Below are 23064 nucleotides of genomic sequence, written 5' to 3' on the forward strand. Positions count from 1 at the left end.
CTCCCCTCCTCTCGCACGGGTTTCCCCTCTTCTGGTTCTTCTCTCGCTTCCTCTCTTCTCGCGAGGAGAGAATTCTCTCCTCGCCCTTGTCTCGCCCCCGTTTCCTCCACGGGTTCCGGACCATTCGTCTCTCCCGCGTGGTCTGCAATCTCCATTCATTCCTTTCCCTCGCCACCCTCCTCCGTGCAAAGATGTCTTCTCCCTTTCTCTCTCTCTCTCTTTCCTCTTCTTTTTTTCTTTCTCTCTCTCTCGTTCTCGCGCGCGTGTACCTTAGTTTCCCCATCCAAACCCGGTACATCTCGCCGGTGTCCTCTCTCCATCCGGCTATCCCTCCCCTTGCTACGACCGGCTCCACGTTCCCTTCCTCGAGACACGATAGCGTCTCTGTCTCGTCAATCTTTCCTCTTTCTCAGTGCCCCGAACGTTTGAACACCAACGCGTTCATCGCCGGTACCACAACCGACGTTCGCCGGGTGACGTCACCAGCGTGGGCGCACCCCCGTACGAAAGAGAAAGAGAGAGAGAGTCTTTTTCTTCCATCTTTCTTTCCAAGCGTGTCCTCTTTTCTCTCACATATCTTCTCTCTCTCGCTTTCTCTCTCTTTCTTCATCTCCCTGCAAATTCCACTCTTCTGGTCCGAGTTTATCTTCTTTATCTTCTCTTCTTTCTTACTTTTGCACGCGCGTGCCGGAAGACAACAAATCGATCGGTGACACAACGCGAGGAATTATTGGCGAAGTAGCGCCGAAAAGATTTGACAACAATTTCAGCAACAAATCTCGTAAAGCGCAAAAGCTGGAGGAAAACCTGAATGGACCGGGCTATAGCCCACAAAACACACATTACGACGAAAGGGTTCAGAGTTCGTTAGCCTCTCGTAACTTGAACCGATTTCGTCCTTCGGACGAGAAAGGACAGTAGCTTCTCGTCTTGGAATCACAATTCGTACTAGCATTTTCAATAAATATTAATATTTGAGAATTTTCAAGCAAATATTACGTGCAAAAATGTAATTGTCAATAAAAAAATCATAATGATAATAAGATGCAGTATTAAGAATATTTAGTCGGCTCTCGAAATAAATACATAATATATATATCGACCAATAGAGCCAAACGCAATGTTATTGCGAAAATTAAGAAACTTGGGAATTCATATCCTATGGTTGAGATCTCAAAATTCCTCTTGTTCCTCTTTTAACCCCTTTGTAATAATAAGAATAATAAGATGGGAGGAGGCAAAATTAGAGCAACAATCGATTAGAAATCGTAAAAAAAAAAAAAAGATAATGGCGGAAGGAAGTCCCGACGATAGTCGACGATGACGGTGACTACAACAACGACAACACGACGATGACGACAACGACGGAAACAGCTACGACAACACTCTAAATCTCTACGGCGGTGGCATAATCACAGGCGTGCGCGCGCCCATATCGGGTAAGAGCATTTTACGTAGGTTTAACATCTATCTCGCCTCCTCCCACCCTGGCTACGGGCCTCGTGTTACCGAGCAAACACACCTTTTTAGCGGCATTTCATTAATATCATAATGGCAATGGAGATCAAGCGAGCGAGCCTCGGCTCGGCGTGCCCTAGGGCGAACCAAGAGGCGCTTCTTCGTGGCCAACGACGCCTCTCCGCCGTACGCTAACTGTCTCGCGTCCGAGTGGATCATTTGTCTTCCTCAGCAAACTACAACTACGCACGTTGTTGCAGTCTTCAGCGATTCTCCAGTTGGCCGCGAGTCCTTCTCGCGAATTTATCTCGCCGCGGAAACATTGGCAGTATTTCATATACCTAAAAAAAAAAAAAATTATTTACACCTCTAAATATACGTCGTAAGTCAATCTTTGAGTATAAAAGCGACATGGAACAAGAATCTTCACAATTAATTGTTGATCGCCAGTGATAAAATTTTAACAAATAATAAGATGCAATTTAATTCGACCAAAAACTGGCTATTCATTTATTGAAAATAAGTACACACTACGTTTCGACCCACATTGTGGTCCTTTTCAAGTGTTGTTCTTATTCAGCAATTACATTAATTAAAAATAGAAACACACTGAACAGTAGCTAACAGATTGTCGATATGACAGGACTTTCATGTTTCTATTTTTAATTAATGTAATTTTTAATTGCTGAATAAGAACAACACTTGAAAAGGACCACAATGTGGGTCGAAACGTAGTGTACTTATTTTCAATAAATAAATGGAACAAGAATAGCTAAAAAAAAAAAAAAAAATAAAACATTGTTAATTCGCAAATAAACTTCTGCAATCGCTCGTTCAAGTTTTACTTGGCTTTTTCAGCTCGCGCCTAGTTCTATTCAACGACAGATTACAGATAGAGCGCGCCTGGCTCTCGAACCATCTCATCCTGACTAATTACGGCGAAGCCACGAGCGACACCAGATTAGCATTCTGGTCGCCTTAGATATGAGAAGTTGCGAATGAACGTTACCTTCATTGCAAGGAGGGGAGTATGTTTCTGACTATAGTATATATCCGCTCTCTCCTTCTTTTTCTCTCTCTCTCTCTCTCTATCTCTCTGTCCCACTCTCCCTCCGAGAGACATAATTTGAAATTGTCGGCTGGGTCAAAGAGCAGAGCTCGGCTACTTAAGCGAGTTGACTCTGGTGTTCTTCGGGGTCACGTGCCACAGCTTCTTCTTCTGCTGTAATCTCCTACCGTTGCCCTTGTTCCTTTTTCATGATAGGCTGGAAAAAATCGGCTAATATGACCTAACATGAATATCGCGATCGAGCTACATCATTTTTTATCGTATCGATTAGTGTATATGCATCAAGATTACATTTGCCTTCTTACAACACATTAGACATTTTTTTTCCCTATTCGCACACATGATAAATATGAATAACAATAAGATATGTTCATCAACGTATACATAATAATGAAGATACATGACGCGTGATGTTTATACGCATTACTAATTGCTAACGCGCGAGATAAGGAACTTCTTACATCTCGTAATAGCCTGCACTTATTTACGATAGCCCGGAGAACACGCATAGTCTCGGAGGCATGAGCGCGAGTCTCCGATCTGACCTCATCGGATGTGGCTCTGATTTGCTCAATTCATCCACGACGTTTCTATGCTCTCTCACGGGCGCTTCAATACACGGTCGTCTTGCGCGGAAAAAGAGCCTCTGCGCGATTGCTATCGTCTCTCTGCCTCATTATTCCATTATGATGGCGTGTGGCGTGTGCCATACCCCATCCGCCTTGCCTTCTTCTCTCAGCGAGGATGACCGCCCCTACTTGTTCTTCTCCTCTTCCCTCCCGCGCAGTCTTCTCTTCGCTCGGCGTTTTCCTCCCCATCCGTTTTCTCTTTCTCATTCATCCGTCGAGCCAGCCGTCTTGGTTCATGTTCCTCTGGAGCTTCCTTCATATATGGAGAGACACGCGTACACATCCTCGCGATGACGATGATGTGCGTGATATTACGCGCCGGAATACGTGGAGCCAACACCAACGAGAGAGGGAGAAGAAAGGAGAGAGCGAGAGAGAGAGAGAGAGGTGAGATAATGAGGAGAGGATGTTATGAAGAAAGGAGAAAAGAGAACCGGGAAGGAGCGAGAAGGAGGCGCAAAAGGTGAAGGTGGTTAGTGGGATAAGGATGGGAGATGAAGGATGGACGATGAGGACGAGGCAGGACAGAGACTCTCAAACGGTTCGAAACAGGTTCCAGGACCGTTGCCTTACTTCGTATCCCTCCCCGGTGGGTGGAGAACGAGTTACAGTACGCGAGCTAGCCGTGAAAGACAGCTGGGTTTTGGTTACGGCGAGGCTGAGGAAGAGAAGAGGAAAAATAAAATGATAAAGGAAGAATTTCTTCCCTCTCTCTTGCGAACCGCACGTATGAAATCAAGTAAACATTGATGCTTCGCAAAGATAAATTGTTATCAATATATCTAGAGAATAAAAAGAATAATCTAGGTCGATTAGGAAAATATTCACGCAGCAGGCGCTAATCCTTCATTTTAATTGATTGCTAGAAAATTAAATATAATTTAATAGAAATAAAAAATTATATAAAAATTATATCATTACATATAACACGAAATATAAAATATTTTGTATAAAAATATATATATATATATCGTATACTTAAAATAAAAAATGTCATATTTTAATATTAATAAATTAGAACGAATTGCTCTGAAATAAAATATATATCTCGTTCGTTAGTTGAAATATTTTGTAGCTGTGAGTTATTATTATGTTAAGTGGCTATACTAAAGTGTTTAGAATACCCAATTTGACGCGGTACAAGATCAAACTTACATAGACATCTAGGATCTACATATTTAAAAAATTGTAGCTCGCAGCTAAATCACTTGCGATAAGTGAATGCGCGCGCGTTGTTAAAATAACTGATTCCGCTCCTGCGAGCGATGATATCATTCGTATGTCGAAACGGTAAGCGAGCTGTGTCTCCTATCTCGTACTTTGCTTCATGCTGTGGTATATGGTAGAAAATTTTATACATTCGACTCTATTTCTTATACGTCCATTAAATTCGCTTTCTGTATCGCTCTTAAAATTATCTTCAGGATAATTTACAACACACAAATTTACTTTAGGATAATTTAGCTGTACAAATTCGTTTAGAAAAAAATATTCTCACACTAACTTTTATATATTATTTACAAATCTGAGTTTAGCTTGAGAAAAAAAGAACTTTTTGTTAACAAAACAAATCGTCGACCATCGTCTCATTAGACAGAGAATTCATAGATATTGATAAAGACATCTTAACTTATGAGAACCTGCGCTGTTCTCTCAAATGTGAAAGTAGATGTAATACAGTAAACATAATTCATTCAGACAGACGCATTATGGTACGGAAAAAATCGAATATACAGAGCTTAATTTAAACAACTTACATTTAACAATACAAACAGATAATCCGTATATAATGATAAAGAGATATACAAATGCATATAGCATTGAAGAGTATTTTTCAGATGGAATTTTGATAATGAATACAAGGAATAAAATAAATAACTGAACTGAGTAAAAATTTCATTGAATAATATCTATTTACGCAGAGAGAATTTTCTCTTAGATTTATTCTGAAAGTTACAATAATCGTGCACGGAAAACAAATTTATTAACTTGATCAAACCTTTCAACTAAATATTATTTTGTTAATTAAACATATAAAAATATTTAAATTAAATATAACATTAAATCTAATAAAAGGTATACCAAAATACTAATATATGTTCAATTAATAAAATAGAATTGAAAGGTTTAGTCACGTTAACACATTTTTTTCAGTGATGAGACAATTTTCGGTATTGGAAGAATTCTTGTAAGAAAAAAAGTAAAATAAAATAAAATATTAATACCTACCACAATAAGATATACAAGATGTTCGATTAATTTTACTATGTACATAATAATTTTTATTGTGGTAAATATTAATCAAAGAAATTCTTACAAAATTCTTACAAAATTCTTCCATATCGTCCCACGATTACTACATGATTTTCAAAGTAAATTTTAAAAAATGATCTCCGTGTACAAACTCTGTGCGCTAAACCCGGAATAATTCTGTGTGTGTGTGAAATAATTTTATATGCTATGCTGCACGAGAGGAACTTATGGTTGAGCGACACTGAAGAAGTGGCGAGGCACGCGACAAGGCAGCGTGTCCCACGCGCGCTTGCTTCGAGGAGCTCTCCTCAAATCAAATCACGTAACGCTTGTGATTGATATATACATATATATATGTACATACATATATATATATAATAAAAACGTTAAACTGTACACTGAATCTTGGAACGGGAACGAAAGACTCGCGAGCATATCATTGGCGAGCCGTAAAAATCCGCCATTAAAAATTGCGAGCCGCGAATCGGGCTCCTCCCATCGCGTTCAAGATATGCGCTTCGCAGTATCACTGAATGATCGCATACGTCATAATGATGATACTCTTGTCTTTCTTAAATCGCAATTGTCTTTCTTAAACCGCAATTGTCTTACAACATGGGCGTCCGCAGAGGGAGACAAAAGAGGGAGCATTTGTGTGCATCCCTTTGAAATCAGTGAAAAAATTAAGCATTTGCTCTCCTATTGAATAAATATTGAAATTTGTTGGCATATTTAATATATAAAAAAAAAGAAAATGGAAATAAAAATTTAAAAAATTAAGAACAAAAAATTTCAATCAGGCTCCCTCCTGAAAAAAATCCTGCGGACATCCATGTTTTACAGTACAAGAACCAAAAGAGAAAGGAATAGAGTTTTGCCTATATTTTTTACATGTATCTATATATCATACATCTTTAAAACATATAAACAGATTTAAAATACTATTACAATATATTAAACAAATACTATATACAAATCTCTTACGATATATAGACACAAAATGAAAAATATATAATATATTCTCTTTTTCCCTCTCTTTTCTAACATTACATTCTGAAAATGTAGGTACATTAACACAATAATGGTACGCTGATCGGTTGTACATTATATTTTAACACTGGCGAAACATGCAGTTAATGAATCTTTCATCCGGGAAGCTTTTAAATTCTAGGATTCCGGACTGAAGGATCGGCTTCTCGCCGATTTTTCAAGCGTTTTCTTCTGCAGGCTCCATTTGACGCTGGCGCCTCTTCAAGGTATCGCGCGAGACATGAGAAAGAGAGGGCTTAATTCGCCGTGCATTTCCCCTTATTTGGGCTTCCGCGCTCGATCAGACTGCAGGAGGGAGCGTAACAACTTGGGAGGGAATGAGAGGGCCGAGCCTCCGAGATGTATGGCGAGAGGACTCGTTGAGTGATGAATGTATATACCCGTCTCATTCACCTCTCCTATTCGGTGACAAGTCGGACCAGTAGGTCCGTCTAACACATCGTGTCAAATTTATAAATTCACGAAGATTCTGCCTTTTTCTCATTTTTTCATTCAACGCTTCCTCCTGCAGGAAAATACAAAATTTGCCTCTCCCTTCTTGCTCGTGATATTCTCTGCACGCAAGGAGTAGGCCGGAGTAATTTTATTAATTTTATTCGCATAATCTCTATTCTCTAATTTCTCGTTTTACAACGTTTCGCGAGCCTGGAATTTATAATAAGCGGTATTACAATGTGTATTTGTATTAAAATTGATTTGCAAGGCACAACAACCTTAGATTCTATTCATGTATCAAGTATGTGTTATGACTGATACCATACAAAAGAAATTATTCAATTCAGTTTACACATGCTTACGAGATCGTTCGCGTGTGCTGTGACTACTCTTGTATTAGTATACCTATTGTGCGCTGTTTAATTTCAATATGTCTACGTTCAACATTTCGATGATTACTAAAGTGGAGAGTGTTGTATCTACAAGATTGTAAGAATTTTTTAATTAAAAAAAAAATTGGAAAATATACAATTATTTTTCCAATATTTTTTATCAATTAAATTAAAAATAATAATAACAATGTATTACAGAAAAAACAATGAAAGAAAGAAAATTATATCGTCACTATAATGTTTAAAGTCTTCTTTCAATCAAGGTATACAATATAATAATCTTTAATATATTTCACATTTTATTTTATTATCTACTTGAATCTTGTGATTTCTTTTTCTTTGCTTGAAAACATCACACGAAGCTGACATCATTGTTATAGTATTCATAAGTTTAATTAATATTCCAGACTGAACTGATACGAGAAAAAAGCTTAACGATCCTAGCAGATTGTTTTAATACAGGGTAACTCATAGGAAATTGCTGAAACTAATCATGCAGTTGTCATTTTTTTTAAATTGTGTTGGAAAGTCTGCAGCTTTTAATGGACATAAATAAAATGTTTTTACATCAATTTATTTTATTGATAAAAAGTAATAAAAAAATGCTAATAATTACATAAAATCACAAACTAATGATAAATATTTTCAACAGTGCCAGATTTAATAGTAGCTATTAAAAGGATCGTCAATAACACAAAAAAATGACATGTTAGAAAAAATTTTTATCATTTATATCCATGAAGAAAATGCAAACTTTCCTCTTTCCAACACAATTTTTGTTTTCTCAATAACTGGATACATTAAAAAATGACAGCTGATTAGTTTCAGGTAACGTCCTCTGGAACAAAAAATGTTAAAAACTCGTGCGAGAAATGGTAACTTTTAGCCAGCGAGATTGTAAATGCTATAACAATGATTGGTGCATGTATAAAGAGATGCGCAAGGGTCAAAGGAAAAAAAAGTCAAAGGCATATTGAGTGACATACTCGTATATGCTACATTGGTTCAATAAAAAGCCGAATAAACGTTTCTCCGTTGCCTTAATACGATTTCGTTCTGGCTATTATGTGCTCTACCACTCGGGGCTGACCAGATCGTTGCTCTTTATCGCGTCAGGGCACAACGAGTTCTCTTTTTTTTCTCTTTCTTTTTTAAGAGAACAACACAACGTTCGTCGTCTCGATCGAAATCGTAATCTCTTGCTCGAAGCATACGGAAAAACGATCTCGTAAGAACGAGAAAACAAGAAACGAGGACCAAAGAAGAGATGACTTGTCTGTAATTTATTCTGGATCTTATTTCACGAGACGATTCGACAATTTAAGACTCAACACGATCGCGCGGAAAAGAATAAATTTTATGTCCACTCTTTGATCGTTTCTTGAGAGAGAGAGAAACGTTTATATTATATTAAAAATTTATTGTGCATAAATATTAACTTGTAAAACTTGTAATTTTTTCAGATATATACATATATTAAAATTATTCAGACTCCAAATTTTAATGTAATTTTCTTAGTGAGGTTTCTTATTAAAAAATAAATTAAATTTATATTTATATTAGATATATAAGTTTCATAAAATAACATATATTTCGTGTGTTATAGATTTACTAAATTATCTATTAAAAATATTTTGTTGTTATAACTTATTGTTTGATTAACATTTAAATACATCTACGAAATTTTTTGATTGATCAAAACAAATTTTACTGTAATTAGTTAAACTTTATGTCAGTATATATTTGCTTTGTACCTAAAATATGTAAAGATTAATATTGTCCGTGCATTCAGCTTGTGTAAAGAACGAAATAACGAGGTTAAATAAACACACAATGAGGCAGATGATTAACAAATAATGTTGTGCTTATTTAACTTTCACTTAACGTACTCTACAAAACATGTTCGATTTATGACATCGATTCTGATCGGTTCGATGGTAATTAAGATCGAATTTTTACATTCCAATGTATTATCGTTCAAATAAATATAATAGATTAAAAATGCTTTGCAAAAAAATTACTTGAATGTATGTTAAATAGATTCTTAATTAAACCTTAATAAGCACTGAATCTATGCTCTTGATTGCTCTTAATAAATCCAGATTTCGATGTGCTATAGATATGTGAAAATAATTCCTGCTTATTCGTAATAACGGAGATATCATATTATTCGTATTTATAACATGGAAATTGAGCACATCAGAATTATACGCACACACGTGCACACATACATACATAATATCTTATATCTAATAATAAATTTAGAAAACTAAACCAGATATATAGATAGTCAATAAAGTAAAAAATACACTGAAAAAAAAATTTAACTTGACTAAATCTTTCAACTAAATATTATTTTATTAATTGAACATATAAAAATATATAAATTAAATATAATATTAAATCTAACAAAACGTATATTTGACGTAAATACTACAATATTAATATCTGTGAAATCTATGTAATCTATATTGATAGTAGTGTGGTGTGTGTAAAACACTTTGAAACGTAGACAGATTATTAAAGAAATACTGTATCAAATTCATATTATATATGTGTATTTTGAAGACATTAACTAAATTCAAAGAATTTTAAAGTAAAACATTACTATTAATTAATTAAACATATATTAATATTTAAGTAAAAAAAATATACATTTTGTTAGATTTAATTTAAATATTCACATGTTCAATTTAACAAAATAATACTTAGTTAAAGTTAATAAATTTTTCGTCATTGATAGAATAAGAGAAAGGACGGAGGAGACGAAAAGAGAGCGAGAGAGAAGGCGAATCTAAATGTTGGTCCAGGCGCGTGGGATGTTGATTGCGGTTAGGCTCGTGCCTACTCCCTCTTCTGCCAACCTTCTCTCTACCCTCTCCATCTGTCACATCGCGTCTTATTCTCTCTTTTTTCGCTCCTCTCTCCTTTGACTCTCTGAATACCGGTCTGGTCTGTCGTGTACGCTTGTGGTGTAGCCGTCTTACACACGCACGTGCGTGCACGAGCGGAGTCGGTTGCGAGGGTACATACGAAGGCGACTCCTTTCCTATGCGTGAGCGCGGTTAATGCACGTACATCTCTTGCCGCGTATACATAGATTTGGATGGTGCATGGACCAGTCCTGACACGCGAACGCGCGCCGTCGCGTCGGACAATGCTAGAGATCCGTGTGTGCCACACCTCTTTTCTTCCTTCTTCTTTTCCATCCCGAGAGAGTCCTCGGCGCGCCCTTGCGTCGGATATCTCTCCTGCTATATTCTTGCTATCTCGATACTTTTCACGATTCTCTTCTTCCTTCGGTACCTTCAGCCGTTTCGTCTCTTATTTTTGTTCTTTCTCTTCCTTCTTTTTGGTAGTATGAGCAATATTTTTCTCTCGCGTCTTCCTTCTCTTCTTCCTCTTCATGGTATCGATTTAACATTTTGCGCATTTTTTAAATATGTATTAATTATGTCCCCTTAATTACTCGTGAATTAAAATTGTTAGAGCGTTCTTCTAATAATTCTCTACAGTTTTGTTATAAGAATGTAATATTAAATATTAGAAATGAGGATTATTTTAAAATGAAGTCGAAAAGATTCTGATATAAAAATAGAAATTTGAATATAAAGGACTAGTAAAGGCTAATCAACTTTTCTATTTTATTATATGTTCACCTTTTGTAAATTTTACTTACTCAAACTTCAATTGCATGTATCAAATAAATTCAACACACAAATAAATTTTCCCTTTTTTGTGATATCGATTTAACATTGTACACATTTTTTAATATGCAATCATGTCCCTTCAATATATGATTAAAATTGTTATAGGCATTCTTTGAATAACTTATCTCTATAATTTTATTGTTATAAGAATATAATAATATATATACACGGAGAGAATTTGTCGTTATCATTTTATCGCAAAATTCACTACAAATTTCATGTTCGGTAGTTAAATCGAAAATTATCATGTTGCATTATAAAATTGATATGAACATGTTTTATATGTTTATCACTTCTTTGTATCTATTCTACTTAAAACACTTAAAGAATCATTTCAGTTTTTAATTTATTTTTAAAATTAGTGAAATATTTCACTATATATTTGAATCGAATTAATCAAACATATTTTATATCATATTATGTGATAAATATTAATCAGAAAAACTCTTATAACATTCTTCCAATACCATATTGTTCCACGATTACCATGAATTTCAGGCTAAATTTTAATTAAAAATTCTACTAAAACATTTTTGCGTGTATCAAATAAATGTAAAACACAAATATTACATTAACGTTTAAAATTGTTACCTTAAAACCATAAGACATAAAAATCCAAAGACTTTAATAGTAAATTTTCGTGCGTATAAATTATTGTGCGCAATTAAGGACATTGCACATTTAAAGTGCGTTATATACAATTATATATCAGCGCGATAGATTTTGAAAGCCAGTTTGCACTGAAACTCTCATATATCTGAACGGGTCGCCAAGCATTTAATGAAGATTATTGGTTATTGCATACCTGTGCTCGCGTGCATTTAGCTCTGTCGTGACTCTCTGCGATGTAATATTCAAGAAAAAAACGTTATAAAGAGTAGAGTTGATCTCTCTCGTGCCGCTACGCGTGAAACGCGCATGAGCATATCACTCGTGACCAAACGGAGAACAGGAGAACCTTCAATCATCAATTTATGAATGAACGGTTAAGAGTTCCTTTCGGTGAAAGTCTAAGGCGTACGCTCCAAGAGACTGAAAGCAGAAAAAAAAGGAACCAATTGAGCAAGGCGGAGACTGCGGTTAAATATTGACGATTAAAATAAAACTCGTAAACAGCGGAAGCTATAAACTTATATAATGTAATTTATTTATTAATAACGTGACACAAAAAATGAGTAGAATATATAGATAGAATGGTTTAATATATAAAGTTATATGTAGATGTAGATGTGTTTTGCTCCGGATTGTTTAGATATTTATACATCATGATTCATTATCAGAACTATATATGTATTCGTGTTTAATATATGTGAAAGATGAAACATAAGATTAAAATATATGAGCTCATACATTATTAATTTAATAATTAACTAGAATAAGATAAAATAAATATAATAAATATATAAATTTAAGCTATTTAATTTTGATAAAAAAAAATCTAAGAATTTTCTTCTTACAATAAAAATTTTAAAAATACGAAGCTCTTTTCCAATGATTTTGTATAAAAGAACATTTTCAATGACATATGACATATGTTATCAAATAAAAAATAAAAAACGTTTAACTTTTTTGGAAAAGTACCATAAAAAATTACTCTGTATCAAATATTTCCAGAATTATAATAAATACAATTTAAAGAATTTTAAAGTTGTTTTTGGACCAAATTATTTTCAACGAGCTTCAAATCGCTTCGGTCATTACGCTGCTCAATAATTATGAAACGGCCACCGATATGTAGCTACTTGGCTTGTGATACGGTTATAGCACACCCTGAGAGATGGCAGGAGTTCCTTAGTCAAATGTTTCAAATTCACACTTCTGTTTCATAAATATAAATAAATATTTTAAATAAAATATTCTTCTATCATGTTCGCTCTTTTCTATTATAATATATGTATATTCTTCCGATAATCTTTTACATTATATTTGTATGCGTGTACGTATATGTATATGTTAGAAATAATAATTAATATTTACTTTTTAAGAATGTTAAATTAAAAAAAAAAAAAATTTTTTTAATTATATATTATAGAATATTCAGAAATTCAACATATTGTTTTAGAAACAAAAACAAATATTAACAGAATGTTTCAACCCTTATCTTTTACTTCTTAAATAAAGTACAATCTACAAGTGTTAATAACAAATTAACACAAAAATAATTAATTACTTGACTATCTTTGTGTAAATATTTTTCACAAATAAGCTTATTATATTTTAAAATGTGTTACTTCTATTATTAACAAGGTCGGAATTTATTTATATTATAGATAAAAGATTCACAACAAAAGGATAAAAATGCAAGCAAAGTAATAAAAAATGCACTATAAAAAGACAACTACTAAAGATATATAGAGATCAGTTTACACATATGCACAAACACATAATAATATAGTAAATAATATAAAATTCTTGTCTCAAATCGATATCATCCATTTAAAACTTTAAACAATTTTTCTTTACTATCAAATATAATTAGATGCAATTCAAACTTTTCTTCTGACATTATGTGTCTTTTTACTGCAATTAATGTACAGAAAATGCTATTTATTATAATGATGAAGAAAATGCATCGCAGTCTCCATTATGATATCAATTAATTAAGCAGTTTCCGCATGATGAGATCATCCGGTTTGGTAAGGTAAGTCATCTTGTGCATCGTCTCGAATGCAGCTATATTTCGACGATGTTACTACTATTAGAATGACACAGAAATGCGAGGAATTTGAGATTTAACGGTTTACTGCGACATGGTGTGTTGTGTCATCTTTACATCGATCTGTCCCTTCGATCTCGTGCGACGATAATCTTAATTACATTACTGTTCTCTCTCCTTTATCTTTTAAAGAAAGATTTTTTCCGATAAGCAAACGCTATTTACATTTATCATAAAAATAAATGACCGAATAAAACCTATCAAAGAAATATATATAGTTGTTATTATTCTCTCTTAATTACTCCTTTACCTTTCTCTCTTTGAATTATATTCTTATAAAAATTTATATTTATATATAATTGCGGGCAGAATTTTTATTTAAAAAATGGCATAAAATACAATATTCATGCTTCGCTCAACTTTTTCAAATAATGATCATGACCCATCTCATTATCATCACATTCTTCGCGTCAATGTCCCTTATGAGCGTCTTCCGGTCCGTCAAATGCAGAGGAACAGGCAGAGACTATATTTCGAAATTAATTTCTTGCCTCACTCGAAAATAATATAAACTAAATTAGTCAAATTTAATTGCGTTTCAGGTAATTAATCATGTAAAACGCTTTTTATCTGCCGAAATATCTCATTAGTGACATACACTTATTTAGTTTAATTATTTAGATACCAATTATGAACTAAAAAAATAAGGAAATATACTATAACGATTTTTATTAGCGAAATATAGCATGCATGAGATTATTTAAAAGCTTGTCTCTTTGAAACTTATATTATTATGCTTATCAATTAAAACATACGAATGTGTTATGTCATTATGTAGCTGAATCGTATCAAGATTATCGCAATTATCTATATTAAACAATTTGAAAAGATTTTTCATCAAAATAAAGTTTTGAATAATTTACATGCAATAGCGATAAGTTTGAAGATTTAAAGAACAATATATAGATCCAACAATTTTCTCTTTTTGATTTTATTCTTCGTACATTTTTGAAAAAATATATCTCTATCTTTATAGATACATTTTTAAAACCTTATCCCTCTGAATAATTTATTTGTTTTCTGCCATTTTTAAATAATATATTTTAACACACAAAATATGTCATCATGATATAAAAAAAAACTGTTCGAGATTTGAAAAAAATTTTTAGAAATAATAAAAAATCAGATAGAAAGGTAAAAGTATATCAAAAGAGAGGAAAAGAGGGATCCGCACGTGTCCTGGATCAAGGATGCAAATATGGCATAATATCCTGTGTCGCTTGCGTTCGAATATATACCTAGCTAGACAGTAATATTGGTAGGTAATTCAAGCGAGGTAGGTTGAGCCGCACCCTGTTCCTCAAGCATCCACCGAAAGACCTCCGTCGTGGACATTCGTGGCATAGAAGTTGCATGTATATGTGTGTGCGCGTACTTCGCACACATACATATATACGTCTTCGGATACTACTCCTTATAACGTCTCTCATACGAGGAATGGTACTAACGTGCATGCATACACTCTGGACCCGCGAACGAGCTCGACGAGGGTCTGAGATGCGAGGTGAACGTCCCCCACAATATCTAAAATCTGTGTACGTTGTGCGTGCATCGTTGCCTCATACGGCTGTGTTCGTCTTATGTCCCGCGGACAATAGAAAAAATATTGGGAATAAATAGACAAAATATTAGGAATAAATATTAGGGAATAAGAATTATTTTAAAATAATAATTCAAGTCGAAAAAACTCTGATATAAAAATACAAATTAGAGTATAAAAAGCTCTCGCTAGTTCATTAGCCCTTATTAATCCCTTTTATGATCATTTAAAGTCCTTACTAATCCTTTATTAAAATCATTCCTAATATTTAATATTTAGTCTTAATATTTTCTCTATTGTGCGCAGGGCCTTATTTGAAACTTGTGCTCCGTTGACTTGCATGTATGTATGTGTCTGTGCGTGTGTGTGGACCTACATAAGCGAGTGTGTTGGTGAGCTCTCGCGCGGGTTGTCTCTTTCCTTTCTCTCCTTGTCGCACTCGCAACTATAAGGTGGTAGAACGAGCCTGTCCAGTTTTCCCATGGGAACAATACCCCACGGGATATATAATAACAATGGTCACACGAGCGTGGGAGACGGGTCGATCTTTATTTACCCGTTCGTTTTTCGTTTCCCTCTACATCGCCATCGTCGTCATTTTTGTTTTATTGTTTTTCTCTTTTTTTTCTTATCTTTTCCCCTTTGCTTTTCTTCCCTCTTTCTTACCCTCTGTTTCTTCTCCATATTTCTCCCTGTTTCTCGTATATGCACGCACTCGTGATTTTCGCCAGATTTATCAATTAATGTGTCACCTGCTGGATTCCTATTTTTCATGCGGTTACTTTTCCATGCTCTTCTTGACATGACAATATATTACATATAATATGAAACTAGACTTATGCATATATAAATAGTGTTATCTTAAAAAATTTTGTTTTTTTATTTATTCTATATTACAGAATTATTTAATTTTAGTATGAAATACAACGCGAAAAAAATACTAGGATATTTATAATCATTTTTTTTAATCATAAAATTTATCAGCAAATACTGGTTAAAGTAATAATAGAATACAACATCAAAATAATCAAATATGTGTGTATAAAAAAATGATTATAAATATCCTAGTATTTTTTCGCGTTGTATTTCATACTAAAATTAAATAATTCTGTAATCTAGAATAAATAAAAAAACAAAATTTTTTAAGATAACACTATTTATATATGCATAAGTCTAATTTGATATTATATGTAATATATTGTCATGTAAAGAAGAGCATGGAAAAGTAACCGCATGAAAAATAGGAATCCAGCAGGTGACACATTAATTGATAAATCTGGCTATTTATATCAAATATAAGTACAAAAATATTAAGATACAGCCAAAAAATATCTTATTGTTTTTTTTAAGGATCCAATAATTTATTTATTTTTTTATTCGTTTCATTTTTATTTTAGATCTCTAAATTTTACTACTTTTACGCTCACCTTTATGCATATTGTATTTTTTTTCTCTTTTCTTTCCTCGCTCTTCATGAATCTCTTTCTCTTTAACACTCCCTTTGAGGAGGTAGGGCACGCGAATGTGGGAGGGATAGTTTCCGGTCGCCCACGTGCCTTCATGATCACCACTTCGTTGAGGTATCGGGAAATCAAGTAAAACATACCTGGAGAGAATATTATCTCATTAAAACAAAATAATAAAATCATTATTAATTATCTGCGTCAATTTGGCAATTTTTTTCTCATACAATATACACAATATATTTAATTAGTACATATGAAGTCACAAAAGTATAAAAAATTGGAAATGAAAAGTTTGCTTTCATGAAACTTGAGACAAAAGTTAATTATATTTCCATTCATTTGTGATAATTTGATTTAAGTACTGCAATGTTTGTATGCTTCTTTAATCATAATTTTCAAATTATTCTTTCATTTTCTGTAAAATTTACTTTTGCAAATTCGATTCAAATTCACAAGATAGAAATTAACGAAATTGTTTTGCAGAAAATTACATAAAAATTATATAATTACAATAAAATTATACAAGTATGCACACACATGTGTGAATCAGATATATACGATGCTTATGTATTTATGCAGAAGCGCAAAGTTGCTTTCCTAAATTAGGCAAATCTCAGGCGAAGCGAAGGTGACGTTACGCGTGAGACGGGTGCGTCACGCGAGGATACGCAAATATTAGAGACCCCATCGCATACACACACCCCACTACGGTAGCGGACTGTGTTGCGCCAGAGACTCACCGCTCCTATATCCATACACCTGAATCGAGAGGATTTTCACAACGAACGCTAGCCGATGAGAGAAAAGGAGAGAGAGGCCCCCCCGACTAGATTGTCGCGTGGGCGACCGGAAACCGTACCTTCCTACCGTCTTTGGTCGTCACTCGACGACTCCGCAGAGAGAGAGAAAGAGAGAGGGGAAGTGAAGAGAAGGAGAAGACAGACCGGTCAAGAACTCGCCATATTCTTCAACGTTCCTCCACCGATACATCGACTGTACACACAAGCGGATCTCTCCGGGATATTTGCGCAATTTTTTTCGCATTAAAAATATAATACGCGGGAAACTTGCAAAAAAGGGGGATGTTTTTACAGTCAAAAGGGAGACTGTGCAGAGAAAAAGTTGTAATGTGTATAATCACTATAATATGTGGTATTTTAATTGAGTTACTATCTGAAGCAAAATAAAAAATAAAACTTTATATATTTTAAACTTTCCCTTTATAATCACCTTTCATTCTACAGTAATGAAAAACAGCGTTATACAACATTTTTGTGTGGGGTAATTTTCTAAGTTTAATTTTCTTTTATCATTCTGGTATTAATGGAATAATGAGTCCAATTCAAAAGCTGATTATATTAAGATAATTAGACCAACAAACCTATTCTGCAATTTTTCAACACGATTTACTACCCAGATAACGAAAGTAGTCGTTTTGACGTCAAACTAAGGTCATAATAATTACTGTGGCTATCTAAGTAGATTTGGATCAATGAAATTATAAATTTTCTAGCAAATCATGCGTTAAAAAGTTACAGAATAAGATGAATGGAACAATAGAAAAAATATTAGAAACAACCATTAAATATTAAGAATTATTTTTAAAATAAAATTGAAAAAACTAACATACAAATGCAATTCAGGTATAAAGTGCCCCTATTAATTTATTAGCTCTTACTAGTCCTCTATACCCGAATTTGTATTTTTATATCAGAGTTCTTTCGCTTTTATTATTTTAAAACAAATCCTATTCCCCTAGTATTCTCTCTGTTGTGCGCAGAGCCTGAATGAGGAACAATTGGCGGGATCGATAACATGACGAAAGAGACGAAAAAGAAAAGCTAGATATCGCTTATCCTGAAATGGTAGAGAGATGATGATGACCTCGATCCTATGTTCGCGCTCCATTCCCGTCTTGCACCTCATTCTGCTAGCCTGGTCTGACTGAACGCACGACTGGCCTGCCCACGCCTGCCCTTCTGTCAATTATATTTACTATTTCATTCATACATCGCCGCCGATTCTTGCGTTCACGAGCCGTGCCCATTCACCAGAATGAGCTTCGCGCGCGCACGCGCCGTGGCTTGGCTAGGGTGCTTGATGGAATGGATGATGTGATTATATTCGCCAACACTTCCCGGGGAAAACAAAGTATTTTGTTTGCAAAAATCCTGAGATTTCCTGCTGGACATTTCTTCAATGTGTTGAACCACCACATACGCGTAGATCCTGAAGGATATTATCATATAAAGATACATTCATTTTTATTTAAATATAAATATGTACTGATGTTTTTTGAGTTCAACTAACTAATCTTGAATTTATATTAATTCTTTAAAATATTCAAATATTTTTTTAGCAACAAAATTATTTATATGCATCGCTCATTTCATATTCTTGACATGATTAATTATAAACCTGTAATTAAAATTTTATTATTTGAAATAAGCTAAAAAAATGTGATTTCTTTTGGTCTTTTGAATATAATAAATCTTTTAAAATCTAATAAATATAAGACATATTCTCTTAAATTTATATTAATTCCTTAAAATATTCTTTAATATTCAAATATTTCTTTAGTAAAAAATAAATTATTTATGTGCATTGCTCATTTCATATTCTTGACATTAATTACAAACCCAAATTAAAATTTTATTATTTGAAATAAAGCTAAAAAATATTTCTTTTAATCTTTTGAATATAGCAAGTCTCTTGAAATCTAAATATAAGATATAATCTCTTAAATTTATATTAATTCCTTAAAATATTCTTTAATGATCTTTTGAATATAGCGAATCTTTTGAAATATAATAAATATAAGACATATTCTCTTAAATTTATATTAATTCCTTAAAATATTCTTTAATATTCAAATTTTTTAGTAAAAAAAATTATTATTTATGTGCATCGCTTATTTCATATTCTTGACATTATTAATTACAAACCCAAATTAAAATTTCATTATTTGAAATAAAGCTAAAAAATATTTCTGTTGATCTTTTGAATATAGCAAATCTTTTGAAATCTAAATATAAGATATATTCTCTTAAAATTAATTCCTTAAAATATTCTTTAATATTCAAATATTTCTTCAGTAAAAGAAAAAATTGTTATTTATGTGCATCGCTCGATTCCTATTCTTGACATTATTAATTATAAACCTCAAATTAAAATTTTATTATTTGAAATAAGCTACAAAATGTGATTTTCTTTGATCTTTTGAATATATAGCAAATCTTTTGAAATAAATAGATAAATAAGATATATTCTCTGCAAAAGCCATTTATATATTTATCGTTATGAATAAATTTTAGGTGTCATAAATATTTGTAATTATATCTATAATTCTGATATGGTATCACCAACTAGTCCTCTCTATTGATTGATTTTTCTAAATATTCACTCAATATAGACTTTGCAAACTTTTTTCACAGACTTTGCAACTTTTTTTATTTTCTAGTATTAATATATGTATAAATTATATATATAATATATATAAATTATATATATATATATATTTATATATATATATATAATATATATATATTTGTTCATTTTACTTACATTTTTTATAATCAAGTTCTCCGATTTCTCTCTTCTCAACTTTTAACGCAGAAAATTGCACGGAAATAAAAATCTGCAAATAAAACATCGCCATATTACATTTATGCACCAGAATAAACTTTTGCTCGTTTTCTAAAGATATTAATTGATCTTTCTAATTTCAATATAGACTCAACGTATTTATATATACAAAAATTTGTTCATTTTACTTACATTCTTTATAGTCGAGTTCTCTCTCTTCAACTTTTAATGCAGAAAGTTACACGGAAATAAAAATCTGCAAGTAAAACGATGTCGCCATATTAATTTGATGCAACGGAATGAAAACTCTTCGCGCGTTTTCTCAAGATTTTGCAAATTTATCCCCGAAGCATGAATTAAAAAATGACACTTGATCGGTCGCTCGAGAGGAAAGAAATGACTAAAAGCTAGGTTCGCATTTGATTGGCTGCCGGACAGGTACTTTTTAGTGCCTCGACAAACCCTAGAAATTCTCTAGCCGATGGACCAATCGGCGAACATTCCTCTTCCATCTTGCTTCATTGTCCACAGTCATTTCTTTCCTTCGAAAATCGACGATCTAGAAGCGCTAATTTAATGCTTTTCACTGACAAGTCATGGAACAATCATGGAGACGTCTGCCTTGAATTTGGTAAGTCTTGTTTCTTTTCATAGGTGATGTATTTTTATACTATAATTTGTTTTTGTATAAATTGAATGAGAAAATAATAATTATTTATAATCTCTATCAGAAGAGTTAACGATGTACTATATTTTATCGAAATAAAAGTATGTTAAAACGCAATAATTTGTGCTATTCAATAAATTTTGAGCGCATTTCAAAGATTATTACGTCTTATTTCCGTATATTCGTATATTTATTAGATATATTGAATGTGTGTATAGTTAGTAAAATTAATATATGATAATACCTCAATTTAAGGCACATGAAAAACAGAGAAGAGCAGAAGCATTACTGCGTGAGGGGAAGTTTGAAGAAGCAGCAAAGTGTCACGAAACTGTGGCTGATCTCCTAGAAGAGGCTCATGCACAACTCGAATCCAGCCTTATACATATACATGCACCTACATTATCCTCTCAAGAGACAGCAAAGTTTCTGACACCGATTCAATCGCTTGTTACTTTAGAATCCCTCAGTCTGCAACGAGACTATCATAAAAGACAAGCAGCTGTTGTCAGGTATTTATGTATATATTTTTGAATCTCAAATTATTTGTTTTATATTCTATAATCTTATACACTACTTTTTATGTTACTGTAAAGCAAATATTGTTTTCAGAATGAAACAAGTACAGTACGAAGAATATAAAACAACATTAGAAAATCATCAAAAGGATCTACTTAATAAGCATGTAGCTAAATATACTGAAAAAGATAATTGTACAAATATAAGGATCGATAAGTTTGATGGTTCTTTACGTCAAGCTATATACAAAACAATCGATGAGCAAGATAGCCTTTTAAGCTTAATATCTTTACCTGATGCAGAAGAAAAAAGCTTTAAACATCCCAAAGACACTGGTACTGTTATAGAAGAACTCAGAACTGTCAACAGTCAGTTGCGATCTCTTGTGGGAAGTTTACTTAGCCAATTGGAAGCAAAGGAAGAAGAAGTGCGGCAGCTAACAGAACGTCTCTACGCAGTTTCTGTCAATTCCAATGATATTAGATCTGAAGAACATCCTTTGTGTCTCGCACCATTACCACCTTTAACACCTCTTGAAATGCCGCTTTTTGATTTTACATCTTCGTAAACTATAAACTTTTCATATCTAAAATTTAAAAATGCAGAAAAAGTTAACATTTGAAAATTATAACTGACATTGTTAAAATTATTACTGCTTTTAAATATATTGATAATTAAAAGTAATTATAAATTGTATATAAACAAAAAGCACATATGTACTTGTAAGATACGGAAACATATTTGATAGCTTTTAAAAATATAAATTGTATTTATAATTATATAATACTATACAATACTTAATTATATAATTAAATAGTATTGTATATATTTCACCATAATTATATACATATACGTATATTATATCAAGAAAAAAGTGACCAAAAATATTTTTGCTAAAAGACAATATTTTAGTTGTAATTTGTTTTGCTAAATATTAATCATCACATAATAGAAATAACAATGATTAATTTTTTAATTATGTTTGTATATAATATGGTGCCATTGACTAAATTAATAAATATATTATAAATTCATAGATATTATAGAGAGACAACCAGTGAACATATTACAAAAATATGAATCATGTATTCTGTAGATTAAATATACAAGTTGTTAAGCTCTTTCAGTTGGATGCATCATTAATGTTTATATATTATTGTAACTTAAAATAATGTCTTATAATTTAATATTTGTAAATATTTAACATGTATGAGAATTTAAATATAAGACATTAAAAAATAAATACAATAATTAAATTAGAAGAAAAGCTCGTAAATTAAACTTTGTAAAGTTAAAAAATTAATAAAACTACATTCTTTAATTAATTTCAGAAATTACGTTAACAGAATTTTAATTTAAGGCTTACAAAGAATACATGATGGAGAAAATTGCTAACATACAAAAAATGATAAATCCCCTTGACATTTTATATATACTAGTAAATAATAACACATAATTACTATTTATTTTTTATTATATGATAATGTTTTTTAACGTCGATATGAAAAAGTACCTTCATGTTTCTCAATTGTAAATGAACATCTCTCAATGTCAGATCAACCAAGATAACCGGAA

At 32.5% G+C, this 23064-nt stretch overlaps 1 protein-coding gene and 1 long non-coding RNA gene across 3 annotated transcripts; one reads left to right on the plus strand and one right to left on the minus strand.

Annotated features, from left to right (window-relative positions):
* Positions 1 to 1291: 1291 nt before the first annotated feature.
* Positions 1292 to 20586, minus strand: LOC114937837 (uncharacterized). 2 transcript variants are annotated; one of them, XR_014925447.1, is made up of 6 exons: positions 20496 to 20586; positions 20283 to 20355; positions 16680 to 16858; positions 11802 to 12028; positions 2468 to 2723; positions 1292 to 1799 (listed from the first exon to the last, which is right to left on the minus strand). It is a non-coding gene; the product is annotated as an uncharacterized LOC114937837 (long non-coding RNA). The 2 variants fall into 2 exon arrangements; XR_003820947.2 differs by lacking the exons at positions 1292 to 1799; positions 2468 to 2723 and adding an exon at positions 9974 to 10688.
* A 263-nt stretch (positions 20587 to 20849) lies between these two features.
* LOC114937787 (nuclear receptor-binding factor 2) lies at positions 20850 to 22814 on the plus strand. Its single transcript, XM_029311411.2, has 3 exons — positions 20850 to 20934; positions 21226 to 21482; positions 21583 to 22814. The coding sequence occupies exons 1-3, from the start codon at positions 20911 to 20913 to the stop codon at positions 22055 to 22057; spliced, it is 756 nt and encodes a 251-aa protein (XP_029167244.1). The 5' UTR covers positions 20850 to 20910; the 3' UTR covers positions 22058 to 22814.
* The last annotated feature ends 250 nt before the right edge of the window (positions 22815 to 23064 follow it).

Source organism: Nylanderia fulva, unplaced genomic scaffold (genome assembly GCF_048542155.1).
Source record: "Nylanderia fulva isolate GAGA-0341 unplaced genomic scaffold, ASM4854215v1 Scaffold4, whole genome shotgun sequence".
NCBI lineage: Eukaryota > Metazoa > Arthropoda > Insecta > Hymenoptera > Formicidae > Nylanderia > Nylanderia fulva.